We start from the raw sequence: 15,123 nt of genomic DNA, 5'->3' as shown, positions 1-15,123 counted from the left end.
ATCTGAATCCACATTGCCACCTAATCCAGTTCAAAGAAGATAATGTGGGATTTTAAACAGCTGTGTGTAAAAGGCTGCAGATTAGGGATTATCCAGCATGGAAGACTTTTCACCACCAGGTTTCTTCGTGCCACAATTCAAAGTGTGGTGAGGACCTATAAACCCCATGAATCCAGATTATAGATTAGTTTTATCTCCGAACCAAATGTTCCTGGTTTGAAAGGGTTATTTCCTGCTTAATTGTGGGGTCCTTACTGTGAAAGTATTTCTTCTGCTCCAGAAACCTCATTTTTGAGACTGCACAAAGTATGTTGAATAGGTTGAGACTCCACAATGAGACATTCATTGAAAAACTATAGCAAAATGTGCTGCTGCAGGATTTCCTTCACACAAAAACAAAGTTTTTGCAGTTTAAAAAACTTTTCCTACATTTTAAGGACAGCACCAATTAGGAAATGACATTTATAACCCAGAAACACAAATCATGTTACATAGTGTTATGTATGCATGCTGCTCATTTTTATCAAAAGGGGAAAACTGTGATATCCCAATAACAAAATAAACAGAATGGAAAGTTATGTATGTATTTTAAAAAAAATACTCATTTGCATTCTAGCTGCCACTACAGCAATACAGATAAAACCTACTGTACATATAAAACATAAAAACAAAGGTAAAAAACAAAACAAAACAAGTGCACACATATACACACAAAAACACAAAGATGAACCCCATCTAAACAGCGGCTGGATGGTCATCTGTCTATCAGGGCTTGGATGGTTTGGATGGTGTCTTCCTGCCTAGCAGAATGGGGTTGGACTGGATGATCTTTGGAAGTCCCTTCCAATTCTATGAGTAGCTCCAATGAGTACCTTCAATCGGATGCGAAGGCTCTTTCCGGAGAGTAGGTGGACACATCTTTCCATGACGTCTTTGGCCGTCTGGGCATAAAGCGGCAACTGGCTCTGCTCCTCGCAGGTCTCAAACTTGTCATCTGGTGGTGGCAATTCTGCAGAATTAAAGAAGGACAGAAGGCTGACCGTTGTGGCCACCTCACAAGACTGACCGATCCAAAAGGAAAGGACTTCTCTTGCTGAACTGCACCACTTACATCTGGCTTTAACACCACAAACGATTGCCCATGACTGATTTAATCCAACTTCATTTTAGAACTTGTTTTAATTTTGAGTTTCCTTTTCAATCTTGTGAGCAGCCTTGAGTCCCAGGTTCGGGGGGAAAATCAGGGAATAAGTAAAGCTACTAAATAAATATTTATTTTGAAACAAAATGAATAAAAGGAGCAAATAAATGAGTAAAATGCACACCGAAGGGAAGGACAGCAGTCCAATCTGTCCTCCCTGAAGTTCTAACTTGACCTTCTGGAAAGCCCTAGAGAGCAGGATGCTTGTCTCCCTGGGGTCATCATTTGCAGATCCTCAGCCGTTTAACATTTTTTTATTATTATAAAATAATAATAATAATAATAATAATAATAATATCCTCAAAACACAGCAGACAAAGAATCAGTACATGAAAACCGCACTACAGAGTAGAGCTGACAGCTGGCACAACAAAACATTGCATGGAAAGTTCCTTGACAAAATTGAAGGAAAAGCTGATAAGGAGAAGACCTGGCTCTGGCTCACAAATGGGACCCTGAAGAAGGAGACAGAAGGCCTGATCCTTGAAGCCCAGGAGCAAGACATCAGGACAAAGGCAATTCAGGCCAAGATCGAAAAATCAGCTGATGACCCAAAATGCAGACTGTGCAAGGAAGCTGACGAAACCATTGATCATATCCTCAGCTGCTGTAAGAAAATCGCACAGACTACAAACAGAGGCACAACTATGTGGGCCAAATGATCCATTGGAACTTATGCCTCAAGTACCACCTCCCAGCAGTAAAGAACTGGTGAGATCACAAACCTGCAAAGGTTGTGGAAAATGAACACGCAAAGATACTGTGGGACTTCCGAATCCAGACTGACAAAGTTCTGGAACACAACACACCAGACATCACAGTTGTGGAAAGAAAAAAGGTTTGGATCATTGATGTTGCCATCCCAGGTGACAGTCGCATTGACGAAAAACAACAGGAAAAACTCAGCCGCTATCAGGACCTCAAGATTGAACTTCAAATACTCTGGCAGAAACCAGTGTAGGTGGTCCTGGTGGTGATGGGCACACTGGGTGCCGTGCCAAAAGATCTCAGCCGGCATTTGGAAACAATAGACATTGACAAAATTACGATCTGCCAACTGCAAAAGGCCACCCGACTGGGATCTGCACGCATCATCCGAAAATACAACACACCGTCCAAGACACTTGGGAAGTGTTCAACTTGTGATGTTGTGATACAAAATCCAGCATATCTATCTTATTTGCTGTATCATAATAAAATAACTTTATTTATACCCCACACCTATCTCCCTGAGAGGACTCAGGTAGGTTTCTAACAAAAGAATGGCAAACATTCAATGCTATAATAAACCAACAAAAACAAATAAACAACCCAACCAAATCCCAGAAATAAATCCACATATAGCACAAAATTATAAGACACTTGCCTCCAACCGAACAGAGTTCTTTCTCCCACCCTGGACATTATTCCACAGATAACTAAACCCCACTTGCCCAGTTTCCAACAGACCTCACCACCTCTGAGGATGCATGCCATAGATGTGGGTGAAACGTCAGAAGAGAATGCTTCTAGAATATGGCCAGACAGATCGGAAAACTCACAGCAACCCACCAAAATTATAATACATAATCAAAAATTAAATAATAACATAACCAATCAATTACTTCACATCTAACATTAAAATACAATACCAATCTAGCCAAATCTAAAAATACATTTTAAATTATTAAAATTTCATGTAACCAACAAAGCCAGGGTGAAACACCATTTCCTATCAGTGGTCATTATAGATAATATTTTAAACCACCTCCTCTTGATATGCTAAAGTTTTCCCCCTTTATCTCATGCTCAAAAGTACAGGGCACGGTTTTTGTAGCTTTAATAACTGCGCTTCACAAGTATACTTGCTGAAATGATCTGGAGCCCTTTTATAGTTGGCCATGTTCATTTTGTAATTTTGGTCATTAGTTGCTGATCCTTTTACTGATGGAGCTACAATGAAATGGGTTTTTAATGTTTTATCTTTACTTTTAGTGTGTTTTAACAGGTTTTGGTATTTTAGGATTATATTTCGGTTAAGTTAATTAGGTTGAGTTATATTGTTGAATGCGTTTATTTCGATGGATTGCCTGTACGGGTTTCTTTCTGGTGATTGAATGTTTGCCTTACTTGTTGGAAGCCACCCTGAGTCCCTTCGGTGAGATAGGGCGGTATACAAATAAAGATTATTATTTTTTTATTATGGAGTGGGATTAGAAAAGGGCTGAAAATGTGTCCCACCAAAACAAAGTTTTGGCAGTTCAATAAACCTTTTCCTTGTTTTTATGATTGAACCACCTAGGAAATGACATTTATAACCCAGGAACAAAAGTCATGTTACATAGTGTAATCAAATCTGCAAAGGTTAAACCTGCAAATGGGTGGGTGGGGGAGCAAATGCAATCCTATTTGCAAAACATGATGGTTGAAGGGCAGTGGCATTAGACTTACTGTGGACTCATTAGCATACAGGAGATACAGCCTTATGGCCAACCCTAGACCCGGAAGCCTTGGGGCCTTACTGACCTTGCTCCTCATCCTCTGACTCAGAGAGGTCACCCTCCGCAACCCGTTTCTGCTTGACATATTCCTGGAAAAACTCCTCCATTTCCATTACTGTTGGTGGCTGCAGGGCTGGGAGTTTCTCGTGTGGATGGGTGGCCTCCAGGGAATGTCCACCTTCTGGCTCCCAGTCCTTTCTTGCTGGAGGCTCCACTTTGGACCAAGAAGCTATAAAAAGGAGAAGAGGGAAAGATGATGGCCTTAACCAGGTCCAAATTAGACAGATTTGCAATTTGCATGCCTCATAGCCTCTGAGGATGCCTGTCATAGATGTGGGCGAAATGTCAGGAGAGAATACTTCTGGAACATGGCCACACAGCCCGAAAGACATACAACAACCCTGTGATCCCGGCCATGAAAGCCTTCGACAACAGATTTGCAATTGATTGCTCCTTTTTAAAGGGAAGAGACCTCGAGGGCCATACAGTACGACTTTCTGCCATGCCGGAAGACACAATCCAAGCAGATGGCCATCCAGACTCTAAACCTCCAGAAGATTCCCAGTTGGAGATTTCTAGCTGTCAAGAAATTATTCCTAAAGTTTACATGGAATCTATTTTAATGGAATTTGAATCCATAGCTCTGTATACTAGTCTCTGGAGCAGCAGAAAACAAGCTTGACTCCTAATTGATATAACATCCTTTCTGACATTTAAACAAGGCTTGGTCTCTACTCTCAGCCTTCTTTTCCCAAAGCCCATAATTTTTAGATCTTTGGTCATTTTGGTGGCCCTGCTTTGGTGCCCAAAACTGGACACAGGGCTATTACTCCAGGTGAGGTTTGACCAAAGCAAAATAGAGAAGGGACTATGACTTCTCTCCCACTGATGCAGTCTTTTTTATATGGGGTGTGATAGAGTTTAGTACAGTAACTGGAAGATTCATGATTAATTGTAAAAGTCAGGAGTGACTAAACAGAACTTAAGTTCTGAGTAAATCACACAGTAATGAATGGGACCTGTAAGCAATAAAGAATAGGTTGCAGTAGAGATGAAGTAATGCAGCGGGTGATTGGTTGAAGGGAATGTAGATTAAGCAAGCATGCACAGCATGTGGGCTTCTCAATGATAGAAGTTTTGGGCTTCTCTATAGAAGAGAGTTTGGTGTGTGAAGGAGTTTGATTTAATTCTGTGAACTTGAAGATACAATAAAAAGAGAATACTGTAAGTAGTAGAAAAGAATATATATATACACACACACACAGTATATATACATATATATCTTGTACAAACTGTGCATATTTTGTTCGAGGATCGAGACATCCGTAGGGACATGAAAGTGCTTGTTTATAAAGCTATTGTCCACCCAAACCTGCTATACGCCTGCAAAATGTGGACTGTCCACAGACATCACACTCAACACCTGGAATGATTCTGCAAATCTCTTGGGAAGACAGGTGAACAAATATCAGTGTGCTGGAAGAAGCAAAGGCCACCAGCACTGAGGTGATGCTCCTACGCCATGAACTCCACTGGACTGGCTACCTTGTCCAAATGCCCAAAGTTCACTGTCTCCCAAAGCAATTGCTATACTCCCAACTCAAGAACAGAAAACGGAATGTTGGTGGACAGGAAAAGAGATGGGCTTAAAGCTAACCTTAAAAACTGTGGCATAGACACTGAGTGAGAACTGGGAAGCCCTGGCCCTTGAGTGCTTTAGCTGGAAGTCAGCTGTGACCAGCAGTGTTGTGGAATTTGAAGAGGCATGAATGGAGAGCGAAAGGGAGAAACGTGCCAAGAGGAAGGCCAACCTCTCACCTGGAAACTGATGTCCTCACTGCGGAAGAACATGCGGATCAAGAATAGGGTTCCACAGTCACCTACGTGCCCACCGCCAAAACACTACACTTGGAAGGCCATCACACTCTGACAACAAGGGATCACCTAACTAACTTTTGGATTACAGAACTGTAAAGAGATAAAAAGCCTTCCTGGTTGGAATGAAGATAAAGTCTGCTGTTTGTTTAATATTTATACTCTAGAGTTATGAAGATTATCAGCACTCACTTCCATTGCATAGCCTGAAGTTTGATAAAGTATATTTAAAGGCTAGACAATTATCCAGCAGGGTATGTACTTTTGCCTGGCAGAATGAGGTTGGACTGGATAGCCCTGTCTTCCAACCCTATGATTCTTAATCTATCTTCACCCACGCCCTCCCCTCTTTTACTGGTAGGGTCCCTATTTTCTGCTATGTACCTAGCATCTGCATCAGTGTGTGCATGACCCCAAGGAACGATGAGACCCGGTCAGTGTGGCACTGGTCCAGCTTGGCCAGAACGTCCTGGACCACATCCTGGATCAAAGGCAGCACGTTGGCGTCCGAGTGCCGGAGCATGGCCTCCAAGACCTGCAAAGCATGGGGCTCGTGAGCCATGTGTCGCAAGCGCAGGGAGATCCCATCCACCAGGTAGTCCGCGTTTTGGTTGATTAGCTCGGGGACAGAGCCATAGCCACAGGCGCAGCAGATTTCAGACAAGGCCTTTCGTGCCGCCTGGCCAATAAGCAGTGTCGGGTCTCCGGCCTTCTCCAGAACTGGGTACAAAGCAGAGAGAAACAGCAAGCGGAAGTCCCTCTTCAGCGCTTGGGCAAAGAGGCCAATGCCTTCCAGCTGGATGCAGATTTGCCAGATGTTGCTGTTCATGGAGCGGATGGTGGGTTTCGGGTCGGACAGAGGAAGAGCTTGGCTGTGCGATTCAGAGGCAACAGCAAGAAGACCTGAATATTTCACAGCCGGTTCATTATCGGTCTCTTCCACCTCAACGGTGGTGATCAGATGCCAGTTTGCTTGGTCCACGTACTCTTCCAAAATGGATGTCACTACTTCCTTGAGATCCTCGGCGCTCAGTGCCATTTCCCGTTCATGGAGGACACCCACGTCCAGCCCTGCGGCTCCGGCAACCAGTTCGTTGACCACCAAGGCGGCCTGTTTTCGGTATGAAGCTGATTCTCTGTAGAGATCCATGAAATGGTCCACAAGCAAATAGATGTTCCCGTAGTAGCCGAGAACCTGGCAGATCTGTTGAAGCAGAGGGAGGATCCGATCATCGGCGAAGAACCGGAAGTACTTCCTTTGAATGCCATCCTTTACTGACTCTTCCAGGCCTCCGGAGCTGTGACACTTCTCTTCCACGATCTTCACGTCTTTCACATCCAGCTCCAAGACTTGCACTAAGGCTTTGGAGAGACGCTGGAGATGGGACGCCGAGTTGAGGACGATGCTCACCTTGGGTCCCAGCAGCTTCAAGTAGCCAAGCAGCAGGTTCAGGGTCGACAGCTTACCCTGGTCATCCTGGGAGTTCATTAAGCGCGGAAGAGCCGTGGCCAGGGAGTGAAGGTCTTCTGCAAGAACATCGGTGAGTTGCCTGTTGCCGGCCACCATGCCTTGAGCTGCGATGCTCCTGAGGACCTCATTGCTCTGAGCCTGGATTTCAGCTCTCTCATCATTTACAAAGCTCACCAAGGCCTTCAAAAGCTCGCCGACGGATTCCGCCAACGACTGGCCACATGTCCATATTAAGAGGCGAACCATCTTAACCAGTTCCTGCCTCGCTTTCCAGTGCGGATGGACGGAGACGGAAGCAACCACCTTCTTGATAAGGATGGAGAGTTTGGCTGCGGTGCTTTTGCTCCATTCAGGGTCTCTGTGCACCATAAGCTGGGATATTCTGCTTCCCTCCAAGGCTGGCTTCTTCTTCTTCACCTCCTCCTCCTTTGCTGGGATTTGTTTCAGCTGTACGTCCTCCATGACCAAACTGACCGCTCGAGAGAAGACTCTGAGGGCCGAGACAACCACTGCATGGCCTTGCTTTGTATCTCCAGTGATGATTTGGGAAAGAGAGATGGAGATCCCAGGGAGGAAAGAGGCAAAGAGGTCCCCACAGCGCCTCCTGTCCTCCTCCTCTAAAGGCCTGTGATAGTCCTGGCAGTCGCACTGCAAAAGGAGAGCCTGCAGGCATTTCAAGGCCTCGAGCTTGACGTGCCTGGCTTTCTCTTGCTCTGCTAAGGACAGCAGCAAAGACACAGCAAAGCCCAAGTGCGGAAGGGCAGACGGCTGGTACAAGGACATGACAACGTCTCCATACGCTGAATGAACCAAAGCTAGGATGGCTTGGATCACAGAGAGCTTCAGTTCCTCAGACAAAGGGGCCACTTGGCACGGGGCAGACGGAGAGGCCAGGCACAAGCAGAGTTCGGAGAAGAGTTCAAGGAGGAGGTCGGGCTTCTTCACGCAAGTGGAAGACAACAGGAAGGACACGCATTGCACCACACTCTGGACAAGGCGCTCCCGCTTGGGGCCCGGGGTCTTGAGGGCAAACCTCAATGGGAAGAGGACGTACTCCTGCAGTTCCTGTAAGGCTGAGTCACTAACCCTCCGGAGCTGGCCTTGCAGCTCCTCCACCGTCTCCACCGTCTGGGCTTTGGTCAGTTGGACACAGACTGGGCGCAAAGCCCCAAAGGCCTCCTGTGGGGTGTCAAAGACGGCCATGGCCTTGGAGCGGTCACTTGTCTCTCATGCCTCTTCTCCAGCCATCATTCTGTGGATGGAAAACAAGAAAGATCCATAACAACATAACTATGCCTCAAGTTTTGCAACGTAACCATCTCTGTTTTCAATCACTGTACAAAACAGTTTTAATGATTGTATTATTATTGGGTTGCTGTGAGTTTGCTGGGCTGTCTGGCCATGTTCCAGAAGCACTGTCTCCTGATGTTTTGCCCCCATTGATGGCAGGTATCCTCAGAGGTTGTGAGGTCTGTTGGAAACTAGGCAAGTAGGATTTATATATCTGTTGAAAGGCCAGGGTTACAATGATAGTTGCTAGAGTGGTCCGGCATTTCTGTGCTCTCAAATAATATTCTTGTTGTTGTTGTAAGCCGCCCTGACTCCCCTTGGGTGAAAAGGGTGGGGTAGAAATGTTGTAAATAAATAAATAAATAAAATATTCTATGTCCAGGCTGGTTCATCAAGTGCTCTGCTATGATTGAGTTAGTTGTGTTAGTCTGCAGTGCCTTTCACATCCCTTCATCAACTCTCAGAAAACAGGGGAATTCCAGTCATAAAACAATCAGGCCTAGTTGACACCTCCCAACAAAGTATTTCCCCAGGAAGGAAGTAGCCAGGCTTTGAAGCTGGAAGACCATTTAATGCTAATCAAGCTGTCCAGTTGCACTATTCACACTTGCCTCCAACAGACAAGAGTTCTTTCCCCCACCCTGGACTTTCCACAGATATATAAACACCACTTGCCTAGTTTCCAACAGACTTCACAACCTCTGAGGATGCCTGCCATAGATGTGGGCGAAACGACAGGAGAGAATGCTTCTGGAACATGGCCATACAGTCCGGAAAACTCATAGCAACCCAGTGACTCCGGCCATGAAAGCCTTTGACAACACTATTATTTATTTATTTATTTATATTATTTTTATTTAGATAGTTATAACCCACTTTTTCTCCCCCAAAGGGGACTCAGAGCGGCTTAAGATAAAAGCAGCAGTGTAGCCAATTAAAATATACAAATATGTGAGCCTTAAAACAGGATTAAATATAAACAGTATTAAAACAATTCCCAGTTAAGATAAAGATAAAGGTTTTCCCCTGACATTAATTCTGAAGGTTGGTGCTCATCTCCATTTCTAATCCGAAGAGCTGGAGGAGCCATTGACACCTCCAGGGTCATGTAACTGGAAATACTGCATGGAGCGCCATTACTGTCCCGCCAGAGCGGTGTTGGATTATGGTTGTATATGTATGAAATGTAAATCAAGTGTTTTCTGCTGTTTTGCAAGAGTGTGTGTTTCAGTAATGAAACAGTTAACAGCAGGCTAATTTTGACTGACAGCCTGCTGTGACCTATCAGGCATGATTTCCGGCCTTTGGAGGTCGGGACTTCCTTCGTACTGAGGAATGTGTTTTCTTATCTCTGTGTGTGTTGAGCTGGTGCTTGCCGAGGCAAGAGGCTACAGAAGAATGCCAGCTCAGAGCGATGGCTTTTGCTGTGTTTTGTAAATATGTATTATAGATATTGAAATAAATGTTTGGACTTTAGACTAGAGATGTCTCTGAGTCTGACACTGAAGAGGAATTGGTGTGGCAGACGATTGCAACCAATTCATCAGGGTGCTGGAGAAGATGACTGATGGAGTTTTGAAGAAACTCACCAAGCACGCACCCTGACCTCCTCCACGCTGACAAGCGGTACCTATTCATCTACTCACGTTTGCATGTTTTTGAACTGCTAGGTTGGCAGAAGCTGGGGCTACCAGCGGGAGCTCACCCTGCTCCCCGGATTCGAACTGCCGCCCTTTCAGTCTGCAAGTTCAGCAGCTCAGTGGTTTAATCCTCTGCACCACCGGGGGCTCCAGTTAAAATGGTTACAATTCCCAATTAAAAACCATCAAAACAAACTCAAATATTAAAAGAGAATTAAACCTGCAAATGATTAAAATCACTTGAAACACTTGAAAAAGAAAAGAAAAAAACACTTAAAACTCATAAAGTTACTTTTTGGAGACTTTCTGACCTTCCAGGCAAGTCAAGTTTTCCAAGCTCTGGATATAAAGTCTGTATATATATGTTTACTAGCTGTGCCCGGCCACGTGTTGCTGTGGCTTAGTCTGGTGGTGTTGGTCAGTCTACATTAGGTTGTATTTATTCTGTGACCTCCACCCTTCTTTATACTCACATTAGTAGTCTGTTACCTTCTTCAATTTTGTGTTGATTGATAATTGCTTGAGATCCCTGTTGTCTTTGGTTTGTTGTTAATCGTGATGTCTGATTCTGCTGAGTGCGGTTTATATTTTTATTGTGGTACAATAGTCTTTTTTTTTGCCTGTGTAGGTGTTTATTATTATTGTTGTTGTTGTGGTCATGAAGGTTGGATAACTTAGATGCTACTGTATTGTTTTTTTTTTGGAGGCCCAGTGTAGCACTGACTGGCCTCTCAGCCTCAGTGCCTGGCTGCTTCTTGCCTGTGATGGTGTTGATTCTTGTTGTTGTCATTGTTATTATTGTAATTGTTTTTTGGAGGCCAAGTGTGAATGTAGGGATTGGGGAGGTGGATGAGCACTGAATGGCCTTGTAGCCTCAGTGCATGGCTGCTTCTTGCCTGTGATGGTGTTGATTCTTGTTGTTGTCATTGTTATTATTGTAATTGTTTTTTAGAGGCCAAGTGTGAATGTAGGGATTGGGGAGGTGGATGAGCACTGAATGGCCTTGTAGCCTCAGTGCATGGCTGATTCTTGCCTGTGTAGGTGTTTATTATTAGTGGGTGAATGGATGGATAGATGAGTGGATGGATAGATAGAGTGGGTGCTCTCCTTGTTTCCTTTATTCCTATGCTGTTCCCTTTTTCTGCTCCGGTCTTGAGCTCGCTGATAAGCACACACTGGTCAGAAAGGAGGGTAAATATAACCGGATCAATGGTCTTTCTCTCCCTTTTGCTCTTGGCCTTCCGGGCAGAGAGGGAGGGCTCTTGTCCTTGGCGTTCCTTCGCTTCGCTTCCCTTCCCTCCCTCCTTCCTTCGTTCTATCCGTCCCAGCCTTTCCTGCCTGCGGAGCCATGGAACTGGGTCAGTGGGCTGGATGGCGGGGAAAGGGAGAAGGAAGAGGCCTCTAATTGAAATGCATGGACTCCATGCCATGGGGTGCTGGGATTTGTACTTTGCATCCAGTCCAAACCCTTTCTTTCTTTTTGTCATGGAGGAAGAACCCACCCAAACCTCTCAGACAGGTGGTCATCCGGTTTAGTTGTGTTGTTATAGTCACAATGCGTCGTTGTGAGTTTTGTGAGTCCGGATTGTGGTTTTGTGGTGTGGTTGTGTTGTTATAACCGGGAGGCAAGGCTTTTGCATTGTGTTGCCAAGTTATGTATTTCTGGGATGTTTAGTTTTGTTGTTATAGTCACTGTGCAAACAACTTTATCCTTTTATATATATACAAGATAGATATCAGGCATGGGCAAACTTGGGCCCTCCCTTCAGGTGTTTTGGACTTCAACTCTCACAATTCCTGGCCTCAGGCCCTTTTCTTTTCCCCCTCAGCCGCTTAAGGCCAGGAATTGTGGGAGTTGACGTCCAAAACACCTGAAGGGAGGGCCCAAGTTTGCCCATGCCTGGCCTATATATTCTCACACCTCCCAAATATCCCTGTATCCCAGTAACTTCCCATTCCTCCCAGTCACATAACCCAGTTCAACCCGTAAACCAGAAGAGAAAGGCTTACTGGGGATGATGGGCCTTGGAGTTGTCCGGGGATGATGGGAAAGTGAGCCCATTTCTTTCCTCAGTGAGGAGAAGCAGCAGCCGGAAGTAGAAATGCCTCCTTTTAATAGAGCGAAATATATCCCGCATGGGAGTAATACAGGCGCGAAAAAGGTTCTTAAGTGGCTCAACAGCGCATGTGCAGAAAAAGGAACTAACTGGGCATGCGTAGAAACGAAACGGGACCTGAGTTTTCGGCCTTGAAGGAAAAAAGAGCAAGATAATGCGCATGCGTCAATGGTGGAGGTATCGTCTGCGCATGCGCCAGGCTCTGTTTCGCCTAGAATTCCCTCTGCTTGCCTTCGCGATGGGTGGAATACCATACTTTTGTGCCCCTTCGACGATCCGTAGCTCACTGGTCTTTGAACCGGAGATGAGGTGAAAGCGCGGGCGGCCATTTTGTGGCGGTTTTCCAGAAGAGACGGGACGACAGAGAGGCCTGGTCTGGTCCAGCCAGGCCGGGCCTCCTCTTCCTCCGCCACCATGTCCTCCTTCTCGGAGTCGGCGCTGGAGCGGAAGCTGTCGGAGCTGAGCAACTCGCAGCAGAGCGTGCAGACGCTGAGCCTGTGGCTCATCCACCACCGCAAGCACGCCGCCCCCGTCGTCAACGTCTGGCACCGCGAGCTGCGCAAGGGTGGGTGAGCGAGCCAGCAGGCCGCGCGGGTTCCCCAGAGGGCATCCAGACCAGCCCAGGCAGCCTGGCTCCTCAGCCTCTGCTAGAATCAGAGAATAAGAGAGTTGCGAGAGACCTCCAAAGGCCATCCTGTCTAACCTTCTTCCATGCAGGAAAAGCACCATCAAAGCACCCCCGGCAGATGGTCATCCAGCCATAATAATAGAGTTGGAAGGGACCACATAGGCCATCCAGTCCAATCCCCTGCCATGCAGGAAAAGCACCATCAAAGCACCCCGACAGATGGTCATCCAGCCATAATAATAGAGTTGGAAGGGACCACATAGACCAGCCAGTCCAATCCCCTGCCCTGTAGGGAAAGCACCATCAAAACATCCCTGACAGATGGCCATCCATAATAATAATAATAATAATAATAATAATAGAGTTAGGAGAGACCCCCAGGAGCCATCCAGTCCAACCCCCTGCCTTGCAGGAAACATACCATTAAAGCACCCTTGACAGATAGCCATCCAGCCGTTATTAGGCCATCCAGCTGTCATAATAATAATAATTATTATTATTTGGAAAGGGCCACATAGGCTATCCAGTTCAATCCCCTGCCATGCAGGAAAAGCACCATCAAAGCACCCCTGACAGATAGCCATCCAGCCGTTATTAGGCCATCCAGCTGTCATAATAATAATTATTATTATTATTTGGAAAGGGCCACATAGGCCATCCAGTCCAACCCCCTACCATGCAGGAAAAGCACCATCGAAGCACCCCCAAGAGGTGGCCAACAAGCCGTCATAATGGTAATAGTAATAGAGTGGGAAGAGATGCCCAAGGGCCATCTAATCCAATCCCCTTCATCCATGAAGGAAAAGAACCATTGAAGCACCCCTGACAGATGGTCATCCAGCTGTCATAATAATAATCATAATAATAATAGGTTTGGAAGGGACCACATAGGCCATCCAGTCCAACCCCCTGTCATGGAGGACACGCGCCATCGAAGCACCCCCAAGAGATGACCATCTAGCTGTCATAATGGCAATAATAGAGTGAGGAAAGACTCCCAAGGGCCATCTAGTCCAACCCCCTTCTTCCATGAAGGAAAAGCACAATTGAAGCACCTCTGACATAATAAGAGTAATAGTAATCATATAGTTGTGAGAGGCTCCCTCAAATGAAATAGAGCAGTTCGATAACACAAAGGCCATCTAGTCCAAACCTGTTCCGCCATACAGGAAAACCACCATCAAGGCACCCCCAACAGATGGCCAACTAGCCATAACAAGAACAGTTGGAAAGGACCACATAGGCCAGTGGTGCTCAACATGTGGATCCCCAGATGTTTTGGCCTTTAACTCCCAGAAATCTTAACAGCTGGTAAACTGGCAGGGATTTCTGGGAGTTGTATGCCAAAACACCTGGGGACCCACAGGTTGAGAACCACTGACAGGCCATCCAGTCCAACCCCTGCCGTGTAGGAAAAGCATCGTCAAAGTGCTCCCAACAAATAGCCCTCCAGCCATAATAATAATAATAATAATAATAATAATAATAATAATAATAATAGAGTTGGGAGAGGCCCTCCAAAGGCCATCTAGTACAACAGATGGCCATCCAGCCATAATAATAATAGAATTGGAAGGGATCACATAGGCCAGTGGTTCTCAACCTGGGGTCCCCAGATGTTTTTGTCCTACAACTCTCAGAAACTCAGGACATGGAACAATAGCTTGAAACTAAAGGAAAGGAGGTTCCACATGAACATTAGGAAGAACTTCCTCTTTGTGAAAGCTGTTCGGCAGTAGAACTCTGCCCTGGAGTGTGGTGGAGGCTCCTTCTTTGGAGGCTTTTAAGCAGAGGCTGGATGGCCAGCTGTCAGGGATACTTTGAATGCGATTTTCTGCTTCTTGGCAGGGGATTGGACTGGATGGCCCATGAGATCTCTTCCAATTCTACGATTCTATGAAATCGCAGCCAGTTTACCATGTGTTAAGATTTCTGGGAGTTGAAGGCCAAAAACATCTGGGGACCCCAGGTTGAGAGACATATGCTCTCCAGGCCAACCCCCTAGAATCAAGGATTCTCCTGCAGCTTTATCCTTGGCTCCATTGTGTCTTTTCTCCTCCTTCCAGATATTTAAACATAACTCCCCTGTACCCTTCTATCAGCCTTCTCTTCTCCAACCTAAACATTCCCACCTCAGTTGCTTCTCAGAGAAATTCAGTTTCCAGGGCTTAGGTCATTTTGGTGACTCTTCCTCAATAGATCCCTTCCAGCTTGTGCATGTCCTTCCTGAATTGCTTTGCCCAGAAACAGGACACAGAGTTATTCCTGGTCTGACCAAAACAGAAGAGAGTGAGACTACGGCATCCTTTGACCTTGACACCAGAGTGGCAGCCTAGAATGGCATTGGTCTTTTAAGACACTCCATCACAAGGTTGATTCCTGCTCAGCTTGTGGTCCTCTCAGACTCCCACATCAGAGGCT

General features: G+C 45.7%; 2 protein-coding genes across 4 annotated transcripts in view; one reads left to right on the top strand and one right to left on the bottom strand.

Annotated features, from left to right (window-relative positions):
• The window catches only part of tti1 (TELO2 interacting protein 1), a 41,584-nt gene extending 29,311 nt beyond the window's left edge, over positions 1-12,273 (bottom strand). For both annotated transcript variants that reach the window (XR_507549.3, XM_008121567.3), the window contains exons 1-4: positions 11,968-12,273; positions 5,941-8,279; positions 3,707-3,910; positions 873-1,009 (exon numbers count right to left, since the gene is read on the bottom strand). Coding sequence is in view for 1 of the 2 variants with exons in the window: in XM_008121567.3 (XP_008119774.2) it covers positions 873-1,009; positions 3,707-3,910; positions 5,941-8,230 (2,631 nt within the window). In the remaining variant the exon portion in view is untranslated. The remainder of the gene's footprint in view (positions 1-872; positions 1,010-3,706; positions 3,911-5,940; positions 8,280-11,967) is intronic.
• Positions 12,274-12,338: 65 nt separating this feature from the next.
• rprd1b (regulation of nuclear pre-mRNA domain containing 1B) overlaps positions 12,339-15,123 on the top strand; it is a 54,305-nt gene continuing 51,520 nt past the window's right edge. The window contains exon 1 of one of the 2 annotated variants that reach the window (XM_003228069.4): positions 12,339-12,639. In XM_003228069.4, the coding sequence (XP_003228117.1) occupies positions 12,489-12,639 (151 nt within the window). In that variant the 5' untranslated portion in view covers positions 12,339-12,488. The remainder of the gene's footprint in view (positions 12,640-15,123) is intronic. The other variant, XM_008121568.3, reaches the window with a different exon arrangement.

The sequence above is a fragment of the Anolis carolinensis genome, chromosome 4 (genome assembly GCF_035594765.1).
Source record: "Anolis carolinensis isolate JA03-04 chromosome 4, rAnoCar3.1.pri, whole genome shotgun sequence".
In the NCBI taxonomy this organism is placed as follows: domain Eukaryota; kingdom Metazoa; phylum Chordata; class Lepidosauria; order Squamata; family Dactyloidae; genus Anolis; species Anolis carolinensis.
The sequence above is the reverse complement of the archived record's forward strand: the minus strand, read 5'-3'. Positions and strand labels throughout refer to the sequence as shown.